Genomic DNA, 20713 nt, shown 5'->3' on the forward strand with positions numbered 1-20713 from the left:
ACCCAGGTTGGGACATACCTGAGTTTTTTGGTTGAAGCCTGAGGAGGGGTGTTTGGTGGGGAGAGGTACTTCAACATGCCATAGAATTCATCTTCAACCTCCAGATGAACTGTTCTCCATCACCAGGAGGTTTTACTCAGAAGTGATGCAGGGTCCTATCTTAACTCATGTGGTTTTGCATATTCCCCACCCCAACTCTCCTACTGGTTGCCAGGCTCAGCCTTGTAACCCTATCAGTATTATCTCTACGCTCATTATCAGTAAATCTCAGGTAGTAAAACGTCCTTTCCCAGACCCTGCCCCCTGCCAGGAGATGCCGGGAGCTTGTGCAGACAAATCTGCAGGTTGTTCACTCCGCCCCTCATCCATGGTCCCTCTTCTTGACAATAGGGACTAGGTATATTAGATATGAAGCTGCTCCATGTAAAATTCAAGCCTTGGTGAAGGTCCACCCTGTCAGCTCGACGAACACAGACTCCCCAAGATTTCACTCCATGGAGGGTCTTTTCACCAATTACTGAGAGCTTCTTTTTCCTGACGCACGTGAGATACACTCTCAGCACAGAATTATATAATAGTGGACAGTGGTGACCCTAGGCATATGTCATAGGAGGTGGTCTCCAAAAAGTCTAAAATTTACATACATTGGTTGGAGCCATAATTTACAGATCCCATTCGACCACTCAGCTACACTTTATAATGAGTTTGGTATAAATATTTTATATCGGGGGGATTGTCACAGTCTTGACCACTGAGGAAGACCCAGTAGGGTCGAAGCGCGTTTAGACTTACGTGTTCTGTATAGTTTTTATGTAGTTTTTATTCTGTTTTTAATTGTGCACTAGAATAAATAATCTACATTTTTACATTTTTTTATTGTACAGCTCAACTTCTGAGTTCCTACCTGTTAAGGCTGGGTTGTGTCCCTTTTTTGGTTTTGGCTTAGCACTGGGATTGAGTCAGCATCAAAAGTGGTCTCGTGGCTACAGTTCAAAGCATGGCCTCTATTAAAAGGCATTTGCTTGCCAAGATTGTGCCTGGGTAATGCAGAGCAAAATCTGAGTGCAGTAGCAGCAGAGACACCAGATTATTATCTACAGCAGGGGTAGTCAAACCTCTGGTCCTCCAGATGTCCATGGACTACAATTCCCATGAGAACTGTAGCCCATGGGCATCTGGAGGTCCACAGGTTGACTATCCCTGCCCTAGAGCATAACTTTTTGGGAGTCAAAGCTGACTTCATTAGATATCGAATTAGCCAAGTGGGCTTTGACTCCCAAAAGCTAATCCCCTGGAAAAATCCTGTTAAGGTGCCACCAGACCGGAATTTCCTCCTGCTGTCATAGACTAATATAGCTGCCAAACTGAAACTATATTTGTAACGAATTATGCCAGCACTGAAATCAGGCAGGGTCCCCCCCTCCTTTTAGGACAGAGATGGTACCTCACACAGCAAATCCGTTCACTAGACCAGGGGTAGTCAACCTGTGGTCCTCCAGATGTCCATGGACTACAATTCCCTTGAGCCCCTGCCAGAGAATGCTGGCAGGGGCTCATGGGAATTGTAGTCCATGGACATCTGGAGGACCACAGGTTGACTACCCCTGCACTAGACAGCTTACAAGCATGAGGAGAACCGCCCTTGCTTCGGATCAATACCTTTTCCGCAAGGATGTTTAATTCGGCTTTGGGCAAAAGGCCTACGAAAGGCCCGCTGTCCTGCACCGTCTCGGCCGTCCAGTTTCTGGGGGAGCTGAAAAACATTAATTCGTTTTAAACGTTAAAAGACATCCCACCCCCCAATCGTTCAAAATGTTCTACAATTTTTTTAAAAAATTACGATAGGCCGGAATGCTCGGAATATTAATTGATGTTTGTCGTGCCTAGAGCTGCAGGGACAGTAGCTAAATAAAGGAACTCCTAATTGCCTTGTTTTCACATGATGCGGCATTGAAGAAGGCAAATGCAGACTTGGGGTGTATCAAGAGAGGCATGGTATCCAAATCACAAGAGGTCGTAGTCCCACTGTATTGGTCAGACCCCTCCTGGAGTCCTGTGTGCAGTTCTGGAGGCCTCACTTCCCAAAAGGATGTGGATAAAATGGAGAGGGTAAGGAGGAGAGCAACAAGGATTCAGGGCCTGGGGACCAAACCCAATGAGGGGAATGTTCAGCCTGGAGAAGAGAGGTTGAGAGGGGACATCTCTTGTGTCCCGATTGGCTCTGTTGGAGACTTCCTGCTCCTTTGTGCACACTTCCTCCCTGCTTGCCTCCCGAGCAGACTGAACAAGCAAAGCAGGACAGATAGACAGTTAATTAGAACTCTCTCTCCTCTCACTTTCTAAACAAAGCTGTTTCTTTAAAAAACTATTTGAGCCTTTTAAGCTGATTGGTTCTACTATCCGCTTGGCATATTTAAACTCTGCCAACAGTTCAAAGGGGAAATAGAAGACCTGACCCGTTATATATTGAACTGCAACTTCCTTGGGGGAGCCTAGAACCAAATTTCCCAATAGATTACCCCACAATGGCCCCTGCCATTCCAGATTCTGAGAAGGTGATTCTTCTATTGTCTGATAACAATACAGATATTTCTAAGAGGGTTGCATTGTCTGCTCTGGCTGCCAGAAAGGTAAGGTCTAAGGTGAGGGGGATGGCTGGTTTTGATGATCTGTGTATGAGCTGTAACCTGCTTTTATTGTCTTTTTGTACTTTGGAAGGACCTATGGCTGCACCATAAACTTAATTCTCTCTCTCTCCCTAACATGATCTGCCCAAGGATTAAACTTGGGGAAAAATGAGCAAACTGGTTGGAGATTCGTGACTTTATGGAACTGTATCCCCTTGCAGCAGTTTTCCAAGTCTTTTAAAAACTGCATGTTTTGGGGCTCACATTTAAAGAAGGTGCCAAACAAATATTGAACTGGATAAAGCTGCAGATAAAGTGTTTTAGAATTCAAAGCCCGAAACTTATCAACCAGGGTTTTGTGAAACCCTGGGGTTTCTTGATGGCTTTGGAAAGATTTCCCGAATGGCTGGGAGTAAACTATTTTTTATATTATTATGATGTATTTATTTACGTTCATTGACCAGCATCTAATTTTTATCTATTTATCTATTAAATTGTTAAACGTTTATTGGCGGACATGACCAAAATGGGTTGTGAGTGTCCTGCATAGTGCAGGGGGTTGGACTAGATGACCCAGGAGGCTCCTTCCAACTCTATGATTCTAGGATTCTAGGATTGTGTTGACTCACTCTGAGAAATCTGCTTTGAGCCCCAGAGACAAGGGCGGACTAGAAATAACACAAATACGATTGTGTGTGTCTCTCTCTTACCCATATATTTCAATCAACCTGTGTTTGATTTCCATCTTCTGTTCATAGTTAAGCTGCTGACACTGCCTGAACTGGTGAAGAGCAGTCATCATGGTTTCCGGTGAGATTCCATCACAAATTAATGCGGGGGGTAAATGGCAGATGAGATTTCCCAGAAGGTCGATGTCGTATTCATCAACCAGTGAACCGTTCTGAAATAAGGATGCAACAGATGAGTTGCCTTTTAAGGAAAAGGTAAAGGTATCCCCTGGGCAAGCACCGAGTCATGTCTGACCCTTGGGGTGACGCCCTCCAGCGTTTTCATGGCAGACTCAATACGGGGTGGTTTGCCAGTGCCTTCCCCAGTCATCACCGTTTACCCCCCAGCAAGCTGGGTCCTCATTTTACCGACCTCGGAAGGAGGGAAGGCTGAGTCAACCTTGAGCCGGCTGCTGGGATTGAACTCCCAGCCTCGTGGGCAGAGCTTTCAGGATGCATGTCTGCTGCCTTACCACCCTGCGCCACAAGAGGCTCCCTGAGGTGCCTTTTATCGGGTCACAAATTCAATAAAGGCCTTGAAGCACTAATATTGGGGTAAACTCATCCTTAACACTATTTCGCTCCCTTATATATTTGGGAAACAGCCTCCTGGGAGGAGACTGTCCGGGGCCCTGTCCGTCCAGGTCCACCCTGATTGGCCCTCCCCCTCCAGCTCCCGCCCTCCCTCCTTGCCTGCTAGAAGCCTTGTGGCTGCGGCCTCCATTGTCGCTCACGAGGAGAGAGGCAGCGACAGGGCTTTGCGGCCCTGCTGGGATGGAGCCGGGGGTGTGTGGAGTTTGGAGCCTGCCTGCCACCCCTTTGAAAGCCCATAATAGGCTTTGACACTAGTGTGTTCATAAATGTTTACCACAATCTCGCTCGACTTTTCTACTGTTGCGGAACCCCTGAAATATTCTTCAGGCTTCAAGAAATTCCAGAAGTGGAGTGATTGTGCAGAATATGGTTGGGAAGCATGGTTGTACATGCCCACCCAGGGCCCCTCCCCTTCCCCCCCTACAGGTCCATCATTGGCCAATTGGAGGGTGCACATGACCATATATCATTCATTCATTCATTCATTCATTCATTCATTCATTCATTCATTCCCTTGTTTTATGTATACCACCCTAAGCCTTGGGGAGGGCAGTATATGAATGAATGAATGAATGAATGAATGAATGAATGAATGAATATTTAACAGGATTTCACTCCCACCCATTCCGGAAACCCTTCCCGGGCTATCAGGAAACCCCAGGATTTCACAAAACCGGGGTTGAAAAAGCCTGGTTTACCCTAAAAGGCCAAACAGATGCTCTCTTTTCAATTTGGGAAAATGTCAGAGGAAGAAGGCTTAAAACATTCCTTTAAACTCCCATATGCCTGGTAGTTGAGTTTGAAAACATGGAACTTCCAAGGCATGTCCTTTTTCAACCCCTCGTTTCCCCGCCCCTCCCACCGCCCCTCCAGGGATATATAGATCAGCTTCATCCCCATCCCCAATCCTCACCAGGCATTCCTGGACTTTTTGCAGGATCATTGTCTTCTTGTGCTCACTGACAACAAGGCGATCCAGTTCAACTTTCCCCAGGCTGTTCACAAAAGGGATACAGAGAGGTCCCACAAGAGAGTCCAGATATTCAGCACTAAAGGAAAGATAGAAGATGAAGAAGGCGAAATAGAGCTATAGAGCCAATAGATGAAGAAAGGAATCGAGCTTTTTGAGTGGAGCACAAAAGCACCTTTATTTTCCATCATGCTTTCCCCACCACTGAAATCGTGAAGGGGGAAACAATTACGTTTGAAAAGCAGTTTAAAAAGATCAACTTACGGGAGCACAGAGAAGAGATAGGGAGGGAGGGATATGTTGGAGATACGCCAAAATTTCCATGCCAAACAATTGATCTGGAATTTGAAAAAAAAAGAAAAAGAAAATATTTTTATAAACTACCTGACTTTCTGTTTCCAAATTGTAGGCGAGCTAGATTCAATTCCAGTAGCACCTTAAAGACCAAAAAAGTCCCAGGGGATAAGCTTTCAAATCAAAGCTCCCTTCATAAAATGCTGAACTTGAATTGCAGAGCTGTAGATTATTGTTCCTTCCTTCCTTCCTTCGTTCCTTCCTTCCTTCCTTCTGTGCCTGTTTCTCCTTCCTTCCTTCCTTCCTTCCTTCCTTCCTTCCTTCCTTCCCACCCACCCGTCAATCTAAGAGTAAGGTTCGAATCCCATCTGACAGAAGGAGCTTTGTCTCTCAAAAGTTTATAACCTGAAAATGTTGCTTTCAAAGTCTTTAAATCGCTCCTGGACTCAAAATGTCGGCCCATTCCGCACAAGTTAAATGTAGCAGGAGTGTGGCAAATTGTAAATGCTACTAATTTGCAGTTATGCACGACGTCTGCCACACTCCTGAAACCGATCCGCAAAAAGCGATTCGTTGTAGCGCTTAAAGGGACATCCAGAAAAGTGGATTCACCCTCCGAAAAGTGCTACACTCTTGCAAACAATCTGCAACACTAGCGAAAAAGACCTGTGCGTTCCCATTGTTGCGGTTTCAGCAAAGTCCCTCCCCCTGGCTCTCTCCTCTGAACTTCCGGCGAAGCGGTCGCCATCATTTTTTCTTGGAGCAATGAGCCGGTGAGCCTTCATTCACCCAGCGAGGCTTCTCTGGTTGCAGTCCCTCCACAGAGCTGCTTTAAGGCTCCCCTAAGTCACCTAGCACAACACAGCCCCGTTTGCAAGTTCCCTTTATTTTCGGCCGAAAATCGTGCCCGTGCACGGGGGAGGGGTTTCACTCGGGGGAGCATGGCGATGAATCGGCAGCTCACACGCCAGTTGCCAGCTAGATGGGTCTCTACGTTAGGAGGAAGCAAGGAATCAAGGCATATTCGTTGCAATGTGTGTTTTTCTTTTTTTTTAAAAAAACTGTTCTTAAAGGGAAAGGGGCTTTTCCGGAGCATGGTAACAACCGCCCATTGGCTGCTCGTTTGATTGACGGCCAGGGGCGGGACAAAGCACGGAAAAAATCACTTCCTTTCTAGCGATTTTTGTCGAGACCGGAAACCTGTGGGAAACGATTGAAACGCTACTGGATTCCACTACAAAGGCAGGTATGCATTACGCCGAATTCCACTATTTTAAATTCCGTTATTTCTTTCTCCAAGCCATTTGCCCCATTGATCCTTGTGCGGAATGGGCCGTCCTCTTCTACCGCTGACCAGCACAGCCACCCCACCTGAAATAATAGCCACTGAGCAAGCAAAGGTTGTAAACCTGGATGGCTTATTTGCTGGCTTTTCCACTCTAGGTATTCTCCTCCTTTGTGCAGCAACACCAGAGTCTATGCATTTACGGCAGCATAGTTGTAAATTGAGCTCTCAGATTGCTTGTCAACAAGATAAAAACACCTCTCTGCAGCACCGATCGACTGCCACTGTAGTGTAGTCTGATTAGGTAGGCGGTCTTTTTAAAAGTATTTCCCACTACAAAGAATCACCATCTAAACCAGAGGTGTCAAACTCATTCGTTATGCCAGATCGGACCTAAATGTCATTTTTTAAGGGACGGGTCAGATGGTTTCCGCAGCAAACCAAATCCCTGCATTGGTGGTTTTCAACTCCTGAAGGAAGTTAAAAATTCGACACAAAATGCTCCCGCCAACAGCCCAGATCCAAATTTCTTGCCTGCTCACCCTGCATTCTCAGCTTCCCAATTTCAGTTTTCCTCCATGCTGCAATTCACGTTTTGTTTGTTTACGAGGAATTCAGGGATTTGGAGTTGTTTCCTGCCTCTATTTCCACCTCCTGCATAGACATTGTTGCTACGCATCTTGGGTGCTTTAGGATGCTTAGGGCTGATCCTGCATTGAGCACAGGGTTGGACTAGATGGCCTGTATGGCCCCTTCCAACTCTATGATTCTGTGATTCTATGATCCTGCGTTGAGCAGGGGGTTGGACTAGATGGCCTGTGTGGCCCCTTCCAACTCTAGGATTCTACGATTCTATGATTCTACGCGTAAAAAAACCACCCACCGCCTGCTCCATTTTTCTAAAAAACCCTCTGTTCGCATTATAGCGTAATCCTGATAGCACAGTTCTTTGTGTGGTCTTGTCCTCATGTACCTCGCCTTACCATAAAACAGGCAGAAGGTTTGGGTTTTTACCTGGTATGGTGAAAGTAAATGCAGATTCTTTTCAAAAACTTGAAAAAGGTTTAGGAACGAGACGGTGCTCATGCTTTCAATCTGTCGACAGGTTACTCCTTTCACCAACTGGCCAATGCTGGTTTGTAAAAAATAATATGTACATACAAAGTTAGTGCTGACCCGATCTAGCACAAGGGTTTAAGGAAAAATATGGAATCGTTTAATAATTGCTAAAAGGTATCAGGCAGAAGTGTATTTCACATCGCCTGTTACCTGCTCCTTTAAACTGGAGATGCTGGAGATTGAACCTGGGACCTTCTGCAGGTCAAGCAGATATTCTATCACAGAGCCACTTCAAAAAATGAAAGCTGGGAGTCCAGAGAAACTGTGACATCTATTGCTACAACAGTATATTCTTATGCTGATAGTTGACTGCTGATTTTAAAGACAACCGGCAAAAGCTCTGGTGCCTGGGGGGGGGGGGGGGAGGACCGTCGGGGCAGGGAAACCGTAGGGAATCCTGCTACTGCCACCTGCAGCTGCCCCTGCAATGGGGAAACCACCAAATCCCATCCCTGTGCCTGGGAACGGTTTAAGGATTCGTGGGGCCACAGCATCAGAGCCAGGTTAAGAATTTGTGGGGCCCTAGCAGAGGAGAATTGTGACAGGAGCAGCTGGACTATGGGCAGAAGGGCCCCCCACAGTGGAAAGGGGTGTCACTCCAAGTGACCTTAAAGAGGGGAAAGCGGGGGAGAATAGAGGCTATGGCCTGATCCATGGGGGGAGGCACCCCGTGGGGCCAATGGAAGCGTGGGGCCCACATTACTGGGAATGTAATTATTGTTTTAATGGGGTTTTAATGGGGATTTTAGGATGTTGTAACCCGCCACGAGCCACAAGGGAGTGGCGGGGAATAAATCTAATAATAATAATTACATCTTACATGTTCTGCAAAGATAAACTTAAAGAATCAGACAAATTTCCTTTCCTTTCAAGTCCTGAAACATGCTCTCTGACACATTGCAAGCTTTACAACCTCTTTTCTCTTCTCTTGGGAAAGCGCGATAAGATTTATTGTCTCTTTCAGGAGGCAGACAAAATATACATGCGGCGCATGTCATCCCAGTGCAGTTGTATCTTTAGGAATTGTATCGCTGTTATTGGAATCAACGGATGGGTCTGTGAGCTCAATCGAAATAAAAAGCAAGCAAACCTGATTGTGCATGCCCCAGGGAGGACACGAGGAAAAGAGTAATATACAGTCCTGGCTACAAGTGCTTCTGTTCGTCTGATTCTATCAGTGGAAAACTTAATTTGTGCGCCGGTTTATGAACCCCTGGTGTGAACTCCCTGTGTCCATCTTCCTACCTATGCGTGGAGCATAAAACTTTGACTGCATGGTTGACACACTCAGGGGGCATGAGCTTTCAAAGGTTGAGGCTGAGATCTCCTTCCTCCAAATATATATATATATTTTAATGCCAAGCTGATGCTCTACTATGGACCGATGTGCACAGAGTCGTTCATCATAGACACTTGAGCCAGATCTGTGGGAAAAATGGGTTCAATCTTGCCCATCATTTGACCATTTGACCAAGACGTATGAAAAAAGGTTGGGGGAGCTTGGTCTGTTTAGCCTGGAGAGGAGACGACTGAGAGGGGATCTGATAGCCATCTTCAAGTATTTAAAAGGCTGCCATATGGAGGATGGAGCAGAATTGTTCTCTCTTGCCCCAGAGGGACAGACCAGAACGAATGGGATGAAATTAATGCAAAAGAAATTCCATCTAAACATCCAGAAGAAGTTCCTGACAATTACAGAGGTTTCTCAGTGGAACAGGCTTCCTCGGGAGGTGGTGGGTTCTCCATCTTTGGACATTTTTAAACAGAGGCTGGAGAGCCATCTGACGTAGAGGCTGATTCTGTGAAGGATTAAGGGGGTGGCAGGTGACAGCGAATGAGCAGTTGGGTTGTGAGTGTCCTGCATTGTGCAGGGGGTTGGACTAGATGACCCAGGAGGTCCCTTCCACCTCTATGATTCTATGATTCTCAACAGCAGTGGAATCTTTTCCTTGATGCCTCAGGGGAAGCCTCCTTTTGCCAGACTGAAAACCTCTCTCCGGGAAGAATGGTCCCATAGGATCCAACCCCATAATGGCCACCACCATACTTTGACCATGGATGGACGCAAACACACAGAAGGGGAACCTAGACTGGTGTTCTTACCTTAATAGGTCGGAAGGAGGAGTCTTCCTTGACAACAATTCATACAGAAACAAGGCCTGAAATTAAGATACAGGACCGTGGATAGGAAGAGCTTATTAAATATATTTGTTATTTTTTCACACTATTTCTCAAGTACCAGTTGCCAAAGAGGTAGGCAGCATTATAGAAAGTATGAACCACAAAACATCAAAACATCACAATCTAAGCACCCTCAGCTTCCAGGGAAGGGCAGGGTATTAATCCAAAAATAAATAAATTCACAAATTAAGCCAAACAGCAGCAAGGACTAGAAAAAAATCAGTTAGGTCAGCTTGAACCATCTCTTAGGATGGTTTTTAAACAGAGGCTGGATTAGCCATATGACGGAGAGGCTGATTCTGTGAAGGCTCAAGGGGGTGGCAGGTGACAGTGGATGAGCGAGAGGGACGTGAGTGTCCTGCACAGTGCAGGGGGTTGGACTAGATGACCCAGGAGGTCCCTTCCAACTCTATGATTCTATGGTGGGGTCCTTGATCTAAGATGCGGGAGGGGACAACTCTTGCTAGATGAGGGAACAGCCCAACTGCTCTCTATGGCTCTTCAGCACAACCACTGTTGATGGCCATGATATTGCAGCTATGATATTGCAGTCAGGTGAATCAGTGAGCCAACAGACTCTCCCTGGGTCCTACACAACTGATTGTTCTGGTCTGAGTACTCAGCTCTGGTGCACTGGAACGGCTTTCAGATGGCCTCTCTGGGAGAATCCTTTCGCTTGCTAGCCTAGAGAGACCATTCACCAGCTTGCTGGGAGATCAAGCCGTCCCAAGTCCAGGCCTAAGCTGGCTATCCTTGCGTCTTTAAATCTATAGCAAAATTCTACCAGCCCGAAGTACCTGACTGGGCTTTAGTTCTTTGTCTTTCACCAGTGAAGCGTTGAAGCCGTCTTCCTTCCATAAATCAAGGAGAGACACTTCTTTGAAGAAGGCTCCTTGGATGTCAGTCATCACCGATGACGATGCAACCATCTACAGAAGGTTCATGAGGAGAACATTCAGGGGACAACCCAGCACACCTCATCATCTTATGCAGCTCCCTTTCATTTTTGCAAGAAGAACGGACTTTCAATAAAGGGATTTCTTCGACCAAGAGCCTGCTTATTGGGGGAAATCAACTGGAGCCTGACACCAGACTAATATCCTGAGGGCAGCTTCTGTTTCAGACTGGTGTTTCCCCCATCTGCTAGCTTTCTTAGGGAAGCCATCCTTTATACCAGGGGTAGTCAAACTGCGGCCCTCCAGATGTCCATGGACTACAATTCCCAGGAGCCCCCTGCCAGCGAATGCTGGCAGGGGGCTTCTGGGAATTGTAGTCCATGGACATCTGGAGGGCCGCAGTTTGACTACCCCTGCTTTATACTGTCGAGGATTCCTGCATTTTTGGCAACTAAAACGGAAAGAACCAAATGCCCCAAAGTCTGTGACCAGCCAATGAGCAAAAGAGGCTGAGAAAATATAAGGCTCTGTATGCTAGGAGGCCACAATCCCCTGAATTCCTATCAGAGCTAGAGATCAGAGACCCGGAAACACAGAAAATCCATTACCTTCCGGAGGATCCCTTGCTGTTGTGCTGGAGAGAGATCAGATGCGTGTTGAGCCAGCGCGCCTCTGATCACCTGGGAGAGCTCTTTGGGGTTCATGCTGTGGAAAGCCTCAGCAGTGATCCCCGTCACCAAAGCGCCCATTTGACTGATGTTATGAAACGACAGCGCCTATGGGGAGAGCAAAGCCCATAAGCACAGTCTTGTGGACCAGACCCGTTGTCCTTCTGATCAAGCACCCTGTTTACCCTGGGAATCTTCTTGGTCTTTAAGATGCTACTGGGCTGGAATCTTGCTCTTCTGCAACCAACCTAGCATGGCTACCCATCTGGAGCTGTTACACAAAGCGCCTGACCCATTGTTCTGGAGGGACAACCAACAGGACATAGACGCTAACCTTTGACACTGTTGCACACAGGAGACTTAAAGCTGTTCTTCGTAAATCTATGGTTTGGTTACTCCAGACAGTTTTGCTCCGAAGAGCCAACACTGCAACCTGGTTTTGTCATGCCCCGCTTATGACAAAATCCTTCAGGACGTACCTTTTCATAGGCAAGGTACTTGCTGGCTAAGATCACCAGCTGACTCTTCGCCCATCCGGAGACTTGGTTCAATGTTGAAATTGCATTGTGCACAGCTTCGGGGGAGAGAGAGTCCAGCTGGCCGGACGTCAATCCCACGACCGCGTCAGAGAGCAACCCGAGGGTCTCGTTCAAGGTTTGGTTTTCCATGGCAACGTCGAGAAGCTGAGATTTGAGCTGAAATTGCAAACAGCACATTGAAGGGAACACGCCAAGGCGTGTTTTCTGAGCTTGCCTGTCCATTGTTTCTCAAATAAGCCACCAATCAGCAGGCCCCTGCAGCTCCCGCCCTCTGTCCCTGGACTCTAGCCTCTTTGCTCTCAGACGCACCTCAGTGCCTGAAGCCAGTAGCAGGTAAGGAGAGAGGGCCCTGGCCAAAGGGTCGTGGTGGAGGGCCTGCTAACGAGGGCCTCTTGGTCTGCTAGCTTGGGCCTACTAACTGCTAAGCAGGGCCTACTAACGAGGGCCTCCCAGCCTGCTGACTGCCTGCTAAAGAGCTCTGTTCTGGGCCAGCCCCCGCCCGCCCTACTTGATCCAGCTGCAAGCTGCAGCCCAAAGCTATCTCAAGATGCCTGGTTGGGGGCCAGGGGAGGAGACCCTTAAGAACGGGCTTTGAAGCTAGTTTTAAAAATAGTAATTTTGCACCAACAAGGAATGTTCCCTCCTCACCTTTTGGATTCCTGCTTGAAAGCCTTGCAGCTGGTTACATTTAATCATCTGGTGCAGTAAAACGCGGGCCACGGTGGCATCCATCTGCTCCAGGTCGTCGTAAAAACAAACAAGCAAGCCCAGCCTGTGTGAGACAAGGTAGACATCAGCAGCTGCAGACGTCGTCCGTGTGCACACCAGGCAGCCCACAGGTAGCAAAGTGTTTCCAGCAAAACGACAGCAACACCAAGATGCCAAGAATGGGCACTACATGCCTATACATCAATGCGCAACTGGGGGGATGGGCATGAATGCAGCAGGGTGTGCAAGCACAGACTCCCTCCCTGTGATAAGGAATGCTTGAAAAAGCTTTTCCAGGAGCTACACTAGATGCCTCTGCACCAGAGTTCTGGAGTTGAAGGCAAGCAGACTTCTGTTTTGGAAAGTTACTTTATTCTCAAGCAAAGATATCCGGCAGGAAGCTCAGGGAGAACTGAAGATACATGCAAGGGTTCACATATATAAAACACAGGCTCATCCCCTTCCCTCCCTCCCATGGGAAGGGGATGACTCGTGTTTCAAAGGAAGACCAAACATTCCTATAATCTTGGTCAGGGGTAGTCAAACTGCGGCCCTCCAGATGTCCATGGACTACAATTCCCATGAGACCCTGCCAGCATTTGCTGGCAGGGTCTCATGGGAATTGTAGTCCATGGACGTCTGGAGGGCCGCAGTTTGACTACCCCTGATCTAGCTGCTAGGCTCAGTGAAGCAAGGGCATCGCACAGCTTTCTTATGGGAAGCTTCAGCCATAAAACACAAGCTAGAGAATTCGGCCTTGAGCTGCGAACGGAGACAGGAACTGGGGAACATCCCAGGCCGGGCAGCTTCAGCCATCAACCACAGAAATCAATTACAAGCCACATGGCAGAGTAACTGGGATTCTGGCACTCTGGAGTACATTAAGAACATACCCATTCTGATCCAATTTTAACAGAGGGAATTGTTTCCATAGCCTATCCCAAGGGATGCCCAAGCAGGGGTCAATAGACCCTTGGGGAGCTCTGAAGGAGGCCTGCGGCCTTTCCTTTCCTTTCCTGCCTGGACTTGGCCTTGCCTACTCCTTTTCTCCCCATTCCTCTCAGGATTGCACGCTGCCCCACCTTGTGACGAACAAAGCCATGGCATCTGTTAGGGGAGCTGGGACACTCCAGTTTAATCGAGGCAGTGCAGGCAGGAGGCTTCCCCCCTTCTCCCCCCTCTCTCTCTCCCTCCCTCCCTCCCTCCCTCGGTCTTTCCATCCCCAGCTTCTGCCATGGCCACCTTCCCATGGGGATGGCCCAAACTGTCTTCTCAGCTCCTACTTTTCTTTCCAGCCTACACTAAAGTAGTAGTACAGGTGGCAGGAGGGAGCAAACAGAGGGCAAAGGGGAGTGACGTCACTCCCGGGGGTGTGGCAGGGAGGCGTGGCCAGATGACATCACTTCCGGGGCTCCTCGAAGTCCGGAAAATAATTTCAGGGGCCCCTCCACAGTCAAAAGCTTGTAAAAGGCTGCTCTAACTGGAGGCTTCTGCGATCACAGGCAGACCATGGCTACACAGCCTGGAAAACCTACAACAGACTGTCAAGAGTTAATGCTTGCGAACGCTGGCAGGGCCCCCGCGAACGCTGGCAGGGGCTCATGGGAACTGTAGCCCATGGACATCTGGAGGGCGGCAGTTTGACTACCCCTGGTCTAGACACTCCTTTTCCCCACAGCCAAGCTGCAAAAGAGCCACTCTAAAAGGCATCTGAGAAGATGACGGGAAACATTTCCTTGCCTATAGAGAGTCGATGTGTTTCTCATGTCAAATCCCGAGGCGTTGATTCTTTCCAAGAAGGCCTGCGCGTGGCCCGGCGTGATGTCATACACGGTATCTAGCTGCTTGGTTGCGTTGTCATAACCGATGAACAGCCTCATCTAATCATAGTACAGATAAGGGAGGCGGTTACAAGGAACCAAGATTAACAGGAAGTGATCATATTCACATTAAGCACAATTGCCTACAAAAGACCTGGTATAGCTCCTTGGCTACCCAAAGTACCGTCAGGATGTTAGAAAACGGTGAACACAAGGTCCGTTTTGGCATGAATTCTGTACATCTTGACTGGCTTTCTAGAAGAACTTCAGACTGGGCTAAAAGCTGGGCGTTGTGGTTAGGATTTCGTTCAAGGCAATCTATGCAATGTAAAGGAATGAGTGTCCTTCCAATAATGTGTTGGACGTTCCGAATCCTCCAGGCAGAGCCCCGCCCACTCCAGGAGCTTTGGAATAGTCAGCAAGTGTAACCCTCCATCTCACAAGCAAAGCTCGGCCTGCAAAGGCGGGAGGGCATTTAAAGGGAGTGCGAAGATGCTTTACAGCTGATAACGACAGAGTTTACACCAGGGGTAGTCAAACTGCGGCCCTCCAGATGTCCATGGACTACAATTCCCAGAAGCCCCTGCCAGCATTCGCTGGCAGGGGGCTCCTGGGAATTGTAGTCCATGGACATCTGGAGGGCCGCAGTTTGACTACCCCTGGTTTACACCTTTGCAATGCCCAGGAAGCCAATATGCGTTGGAGGGTGCAACTCTGTTTAGGACAACGACACACCCTTTCTGTGACCCGGATTATCCTCCCGGCACTCGTGAAAGTAAAACGGTTAACCCCCCCACCCCAGCCCCATCACATGGTTCTGAACATGTCAACCCTCTGGTCAACTGAGATCCCTCCCCGGAACCGTGTGGGGTGGTTGTTGCATATTGCAAAATAAATGCTATTTTGTAGCCCTTTGTTTTTACTTACTTCGTTAGAGTCAATTTTCCTGATGTCTTCCAGTGGGAGGTGAACCACGTACCTTCCCAGAATGCCCAGGTTTTCTGCACTGACCCACGAGGTAGAGTTCTCTGTCTCTGGGGAACCGCACAGAATAAAATACTCAAGGCAGTGAGAACTGTCCTTGTCAACAAAACAAGTTGGGGCCCCATAAAGAGTCGTGACTGGGGAGAGGTTGGGGGGGAAACTGAGAAATTTCCCCTTTCTGGGCTAAATTTGCCCCTCTGGGGTACTGGAAGATATTTGCAAGCTGCCCTATCTCCATCCCTCTTTGGCTGTCAGAAAACAACAATTATGAGAAGAAGAAGAAGAAGAAGAAGAAGAAGGAAGGAAGGAAGGAAGGAAGGAAGGAAGGAAGGAAGGAGGAGAAGAAGAAGAAGAAGAAGAAGAAGAAGAAGAAGAAGAAGAAGAAGAAGAAGAAGGGAAGGAAGGAAGGAAGGAAGGAAGGAAGGAGGAGGAGGAGGAGAAGAAGGAAGGAAGGAAGGAAGGAAGGAAGAAGAAGAAGAAGAAGAAGAAGAAGAAGAAGAAGAAGAAGAAGAAGAAGAAGAAGAAGAAGAAGAAGAAGAAGGGAAGGAAGGAAGGAAGGAGGAGGAGGAGGAGAAGAAGGAAGGAAGGAAGGAAGGAGGAGGAGGAGGAGGAGGAGGAGAAGAAGAAGAAGAAGAAGAAGAAGAATGAGAGTTGGTTCTTATATGCCGCTTTTCCCTACCTGAAGGAAGCTCAAAGCGGCTGACATTTGCCTTCCCTTTCCTCTCCCCACAACAGACACCCTGTGGGGTGGGTGAGGCTGAAAGAGCCATGATATCGCTGCTCGGTCAGAACAGTTTTATCAGTGCCGTGGCGAGCCCAAGGTCACCCAGCTGGCTGCATGTGGGGGGGCGGGGAATCGAACCCGGCATGCCAGATTAGAAGTCTGCACTCCTAACCACTCCACCAAACCACTACACTACATGCTCAGTCCGCATCAGGCCAGTTTTGTGGAGAGGAAGATCCTTTGGTAAGTTCACATAGTCCTGTTCATATCTGTGTGTGGACAGTGCCATCAAATTGCAGCTATCCAGGGTATTGTTTAATTGGTGGTGGAAGTGCTGTCAATTTACAGCCAACTTCAGGTGACCCCATAGGGCAGGGATGTTCAAACTCAAATCTCGAGATGCCCATGGACTACAATCCCCATGAGTCCCCGCCAGCAGAGATTTGAACTCAGGTCTCCCCACTGCCAGCACAAACCTTGTACAGCCCTCATCTATGCTACCAGCATGGCCTTGCGAGATCAAGATAGGCCCTTCCTGTCTTAATCTCACCCTACAAAATCCTGACTGCTCCTTAGAAGGCCAGATCCTGAAGACGAAACTCAAATACTTTGGCTATGGTCTTCCCAGTTGCAATGTATGGCTGCGAAAGTCGGACCATAAGGAAGGCCGAGCGTCAAAGAATTGAGGCTTTTGAACTCTGGTGCTGGAGAAGACTCTTGCGAGTCCCTTGGACTGCAAGGCGAACAAACCGGTCAGTCCTAGAGGAGATCAGCCCTGCCTGCTCCTTAGAAGGCCAGATCCTGAAGATGAAACTCAAATACTCTGGCCACCTCATGAGAAGGAAGGACTCCCTGGAGAAGAGCCTGATGCTGGGAGCGATCGAGGGCAAAAGAAGAAGGGGACGACAGAGAATTTGGTGGCTGGATGGAGTCACTGAAGCAGTCGGTGCAAACTTAAATGGACTCCGGGGAATGGGAGAGGACAGGAAGGCCTGGAGGATCATTGTCCAGGGGGCCGCAATGGGTCGGACACGACTTCGCAACTAACAACATCAATAACAACACAAAATCCAGCTGCTGGGCACCTGAAGAAGACATATTTCTGTCTTGGCTGGCCAGGTGGGTAGGGTCAGTCCACCCCTCGTGTCAAACCCATGTCTAAAACAATCCCTCTTCCCGATGGGAGTGTGCCCCCCCTTGACGGCAGCCCATTGTTTACTTCTGTTGAACCTACCGCTGTCGTTGTAGGATTTCTGCAGGATCTGTGTCATCCAGTCATAAAGAGCTCGTTGTGCACTTGCTGTTATTCTGTCGTACAGCTCTTTGAATACCGTTGTCCTAAAAAGGCAAAAGAGGCAATTGGCGGATACATTATCCCTGCTCCTTTCTTTCAGTAGCGCTACTTTAGCCAAGAATCTTCAGGGACTTTGAAAACAAACAAAAGAGAGGCTAGAGCCAAAATGGCTTCTGAGGCCCCATTTTAAAATGTCCGAAGCAGGCTTTCTCCATTTTTTTTGTTGTTGAGAACTTCAAGAAACCCCAGAAGGGATGTGATTGTGCAGGATAGGGGAAGGCAAACTGCGGCCCTCCAGATGTCCATGGACTGCAATTCCCATGAGCCCCTGCCAGCAAATGCTGGCAGGGGCTCATGGGAATTGTAGTCCATGGACATCTGGAGGGCCACAGTTGGCCTACCCCTGGTGCAGGATATGTTTGGGGAGTGTAGCCCACCCAGGGTCCCTCCCTTTTCCACCCTCTGCATCATTGGCCATTTTGGGGAGGGGGGTGGTTGGGTCGACATGACTATATATGGTCATATCACCCGATAAATAACAACTAAAAAACAAAATTCAAAAATGTATTAAAAATCAATTGACACCCGCCCTTCCAGGGCTGTCAAGAAAGCCTAGTCTAGAATAACTACTTATTTGCGGCAAAAGAATAATAGAATCATAGAGTTGGAAGGAACCTCATGGGTCATCTAGTCCAACCCCCTGCACTATGCAGGACACTCACAACCCTCTTGCTCATCCACTGTCACCTGCCACCCCCTTGAGCCTTCACAGAATCAGCCTCTCCGTCAGATGGATCTCCAGCCTCTGTTTAAAAATCTCCAAAGATGGAGAACCCTCCCCCTCCCGAGGAAGCCTGTTCCACTGAGGAACCGCTCTGACTGTCAGGAACCTCTTCCGGATATTTAGATAGAATTTCCTTTAAATTAATTTCATCCCATTTGTTCTGGTCTGTCCCTCCGGGGCAAGAGAGAACAACTCTGCTCCATCCTCTACATGGCAGTCTTTTAAATACTTGAAAATAGTTATCAGATCCTCTCTCAGTCGCCTCCTCTCCAGGCCAAACAGACCAAGCTCCCCCAACCTTTCCTCATGCGTCTTGGTCTCCAAACCCCTCACCATCCTTGTTGCCCTCCTCTGGACACGCTCCAGTCTCTCTACATCCCTCTTCAACTGGGGTGCCCAAAACTGAAGACAGAAGTAGGCTACGGAATTCTTACAGGTTCCGAAATGCGTCTCCCTGAAGATCTTGCGGGAGATATGCTACGGTATGGCGCTGGAGATAAGTCATTGGAGAACCTCGCAGGACTTGGCTCAAGATATCCACGCATTCCATGGAGTTCAGAGTCAGAAAACACCTCTCCAGGGTAATTAGGAACAGGGTCCTGTTTCCTCCGGGACTTTGGAAAACCTTCTCTCTTATCCCAGCTAGGTCCAGGACGATATTTCCCAGCTCCTGTAAGCAGAGAGTACATTTCACTGTAGTTTTAAAAAAATTATTTAAGACGGACTGGTCCCAACGAATGTAGAAATACAGGGCACTTTTTCTGAGATCCATGTAGCTCAGGGGAGACGTCTTTATTCAGAGTCCTGATTCCTTTTGAGAGACTATTTTCCCCACACACTTTATACAGCAGACCTGCTGAGGCTACCGTCTAAAGTGAGCTGGTGGGAAAAGCACCAGTGTGGTATAGCGACCTTGTTCAGCCCGCTGGAGATTTTTACATTTTTGATAAAGCTTAATAGGTACCATCACAAAATGGCTGCCCTAGGGACAGGGACAGTCATAAAACTGTTGCCATGGGGACAGGGCCAATCATAAAATGGCTGCCACAGGGGCAGGGCCAGACATAAAACTGTTGCCATGGGGACAGAGTCAAGCATAAAATGGCTGCCACAGGGGCAGGGCCAATCATAAAATGGCTGCCACAGGGGCAGGGCCAATCATAAAATGGTTGCCACAGGGGCAGGGCCAGTCATAAAACCGTTGCCATGGGGACAGAGCCAAGCATAAAATGGCTGCCACAGGGGCAGGGCCAATCATAAAATGGCTGCCACAGGGACAATCATAAAATGGCTGCCATGGGGCCAATCACACAAAATATTCCACAAAATATAAAAAATTGCCAGCCAAACATTTTTCCTGTCCTGCATAGTGCAGGGGGTTGGACTAGATGACCCATGAGGTCCCTTCCAACTCTATGATTCTATGATTCCCATGACACATGCAGCTGTTTCTCAATGGCTGGCCTCTGAAGGCCTCCCCCACGCCCTTTTGAAGCATCATCCATAATCAAGGGGCAGAGGAAAGCTCTGTATGGGGGAAGAAATGCTGTTTGCATTGGATGGATGGAATGAAATGTGCATCTTCATTCTCATATCTTCGAATATACAAATGCTCATCTTCATGTGGCTCCCCGGGTGACCTTGGATGAACAATGGTGAACATTTTGCTGTTCTCGTTATTTGTATCCCAAAGAGGAAGGCAGATGGGAATCTGGGCGAGTCTTCTTGTTATCCAAGACCGCACTTGCCATGGGCTAGGCCAGGTCCCCAACCTATTTGAGCCTGCATGGTGGGTGCAGCAACAAAATGGCTGCCACAAAATGGCCGCCACAGGAGCTGGATCCAGCTGTGTTATTTATGTTTATTTCTACCGAGTATAGCCAAATTGATTCAATTAAGAATGTTTTCTTTTCGTGGGGGGGGGAGATATCTATATGGAGGGAGACCAAACGATGTTTAATCAGAGTCACCTTGCTGTCCATTGGCCCCAACGAAACGCCTGGCGGAAGAGCTTACAGGCCCTGCGGAACTGACACAATTCTGTCAAGGCCTTTAGCTCTTCTGCGAGCTCATTCTACGAGGTCGGGACCAGGACTGAAAAGGACTGAGGCCAGGTGTACTTCCTTTGTTCATACTGGACGATCTTACTGTCCTTTGGGGAACATAGCCAAGCGGGAATCTGACCGTGTATGGCCTTTAAGGTTAACAACAATATCTTAAAGTGGATTCAGAATTCATCTGGGAGCCAGTGCAGTGTTAAGGCATGGCTTAACCTCAGTAACACACCATGCCATAGATCCTTGTGCTGTGGGGGCAGCTGATGCTAAAGCTGCGAATATTTTTAAAAAAATCTGCACAGCCCTTCCAATCTTCAAAAGTTAATCCAAATAGATAGAGTCAGACGAACCTGTGCTTCTGTTCTGCCCCATTTATGATGCCATCAGATGTAACTTTATTCAGTCAATTTTGAACGCCTACCCAAGATCTTCCCCAAAGGA

The 20713-nt window shown here is 48.1% G+C and overlaps 1 protein-coding gene across 3 annotated transcripts in view; it reads right to left on the reverse strand.

Annotated features, from left to right (window-relative positions):
• Positions 1–20713, reverse strand: part of OTOA (otoancorin) — a 60155-nt gene that overhangs the window by 29326 nt on the left and 10116 nt on the right. For all 3 annotated transcript variants that reach the window (XM_077316714.1, XM_077316715.1, XM_077316716.1), the window contains exons 8-21: positions 18650–18885; positions 17372–17475; positions 15357–15463; positions 14350–14489; positions 12550–12673; positions 11842–12057; positions 11303–11470; positions 10596–10727; positions 9721–9776; positions 7513–7630; positions 5184–5257; positions 4863–4998; positions 3338–3528; positions 1660–1753 (exon numbers count right to left, since the gene is read on the reverse strand). In XM_077316714.1, the coding sequence (XP_077172829.1) occupies positions 1660–1753; positions 3338–3528; positions 4863–4998; positions 5184–5257; positions 7513–7630; positions 9721–9776; positions 10596–10727; positions 11303–11470; positions 11842–12057; positions 12550–12673; positions 14350–14489; positions 15357–15463; positions 17372–17475; positions 18650–18885 (1896 nt within the window). The remainder of the gene's footprint in view (positions 1–1659; positions 1754–3337; positions 3529–4862; positions 4999–5183; positions 5258–7512; positions 7631–9720; positions 9777–10595; positions 10728–11302; positions 11471–11841; positions 12058–12549; positions 12674–14349; positions 14490–15356; positions 15464–17371; positions 17476–18649; positions 18886–20713) is intronic.

This window comes from Paroedura picta, chromosome 17, assembly GCF_049243985.1.
Source record: "Paroedura picta isolate Pp20150507F chromosome 17, Ppicta_v3.0, whole genome shotgun sequence".
Taxonomy (NCBI): domain Eukaryota; kingdom Metazoa; phylum Chordata; class Lepidosauria; order Squamata; family Gekkonidae; genus Paroedura; species Paroedura picta.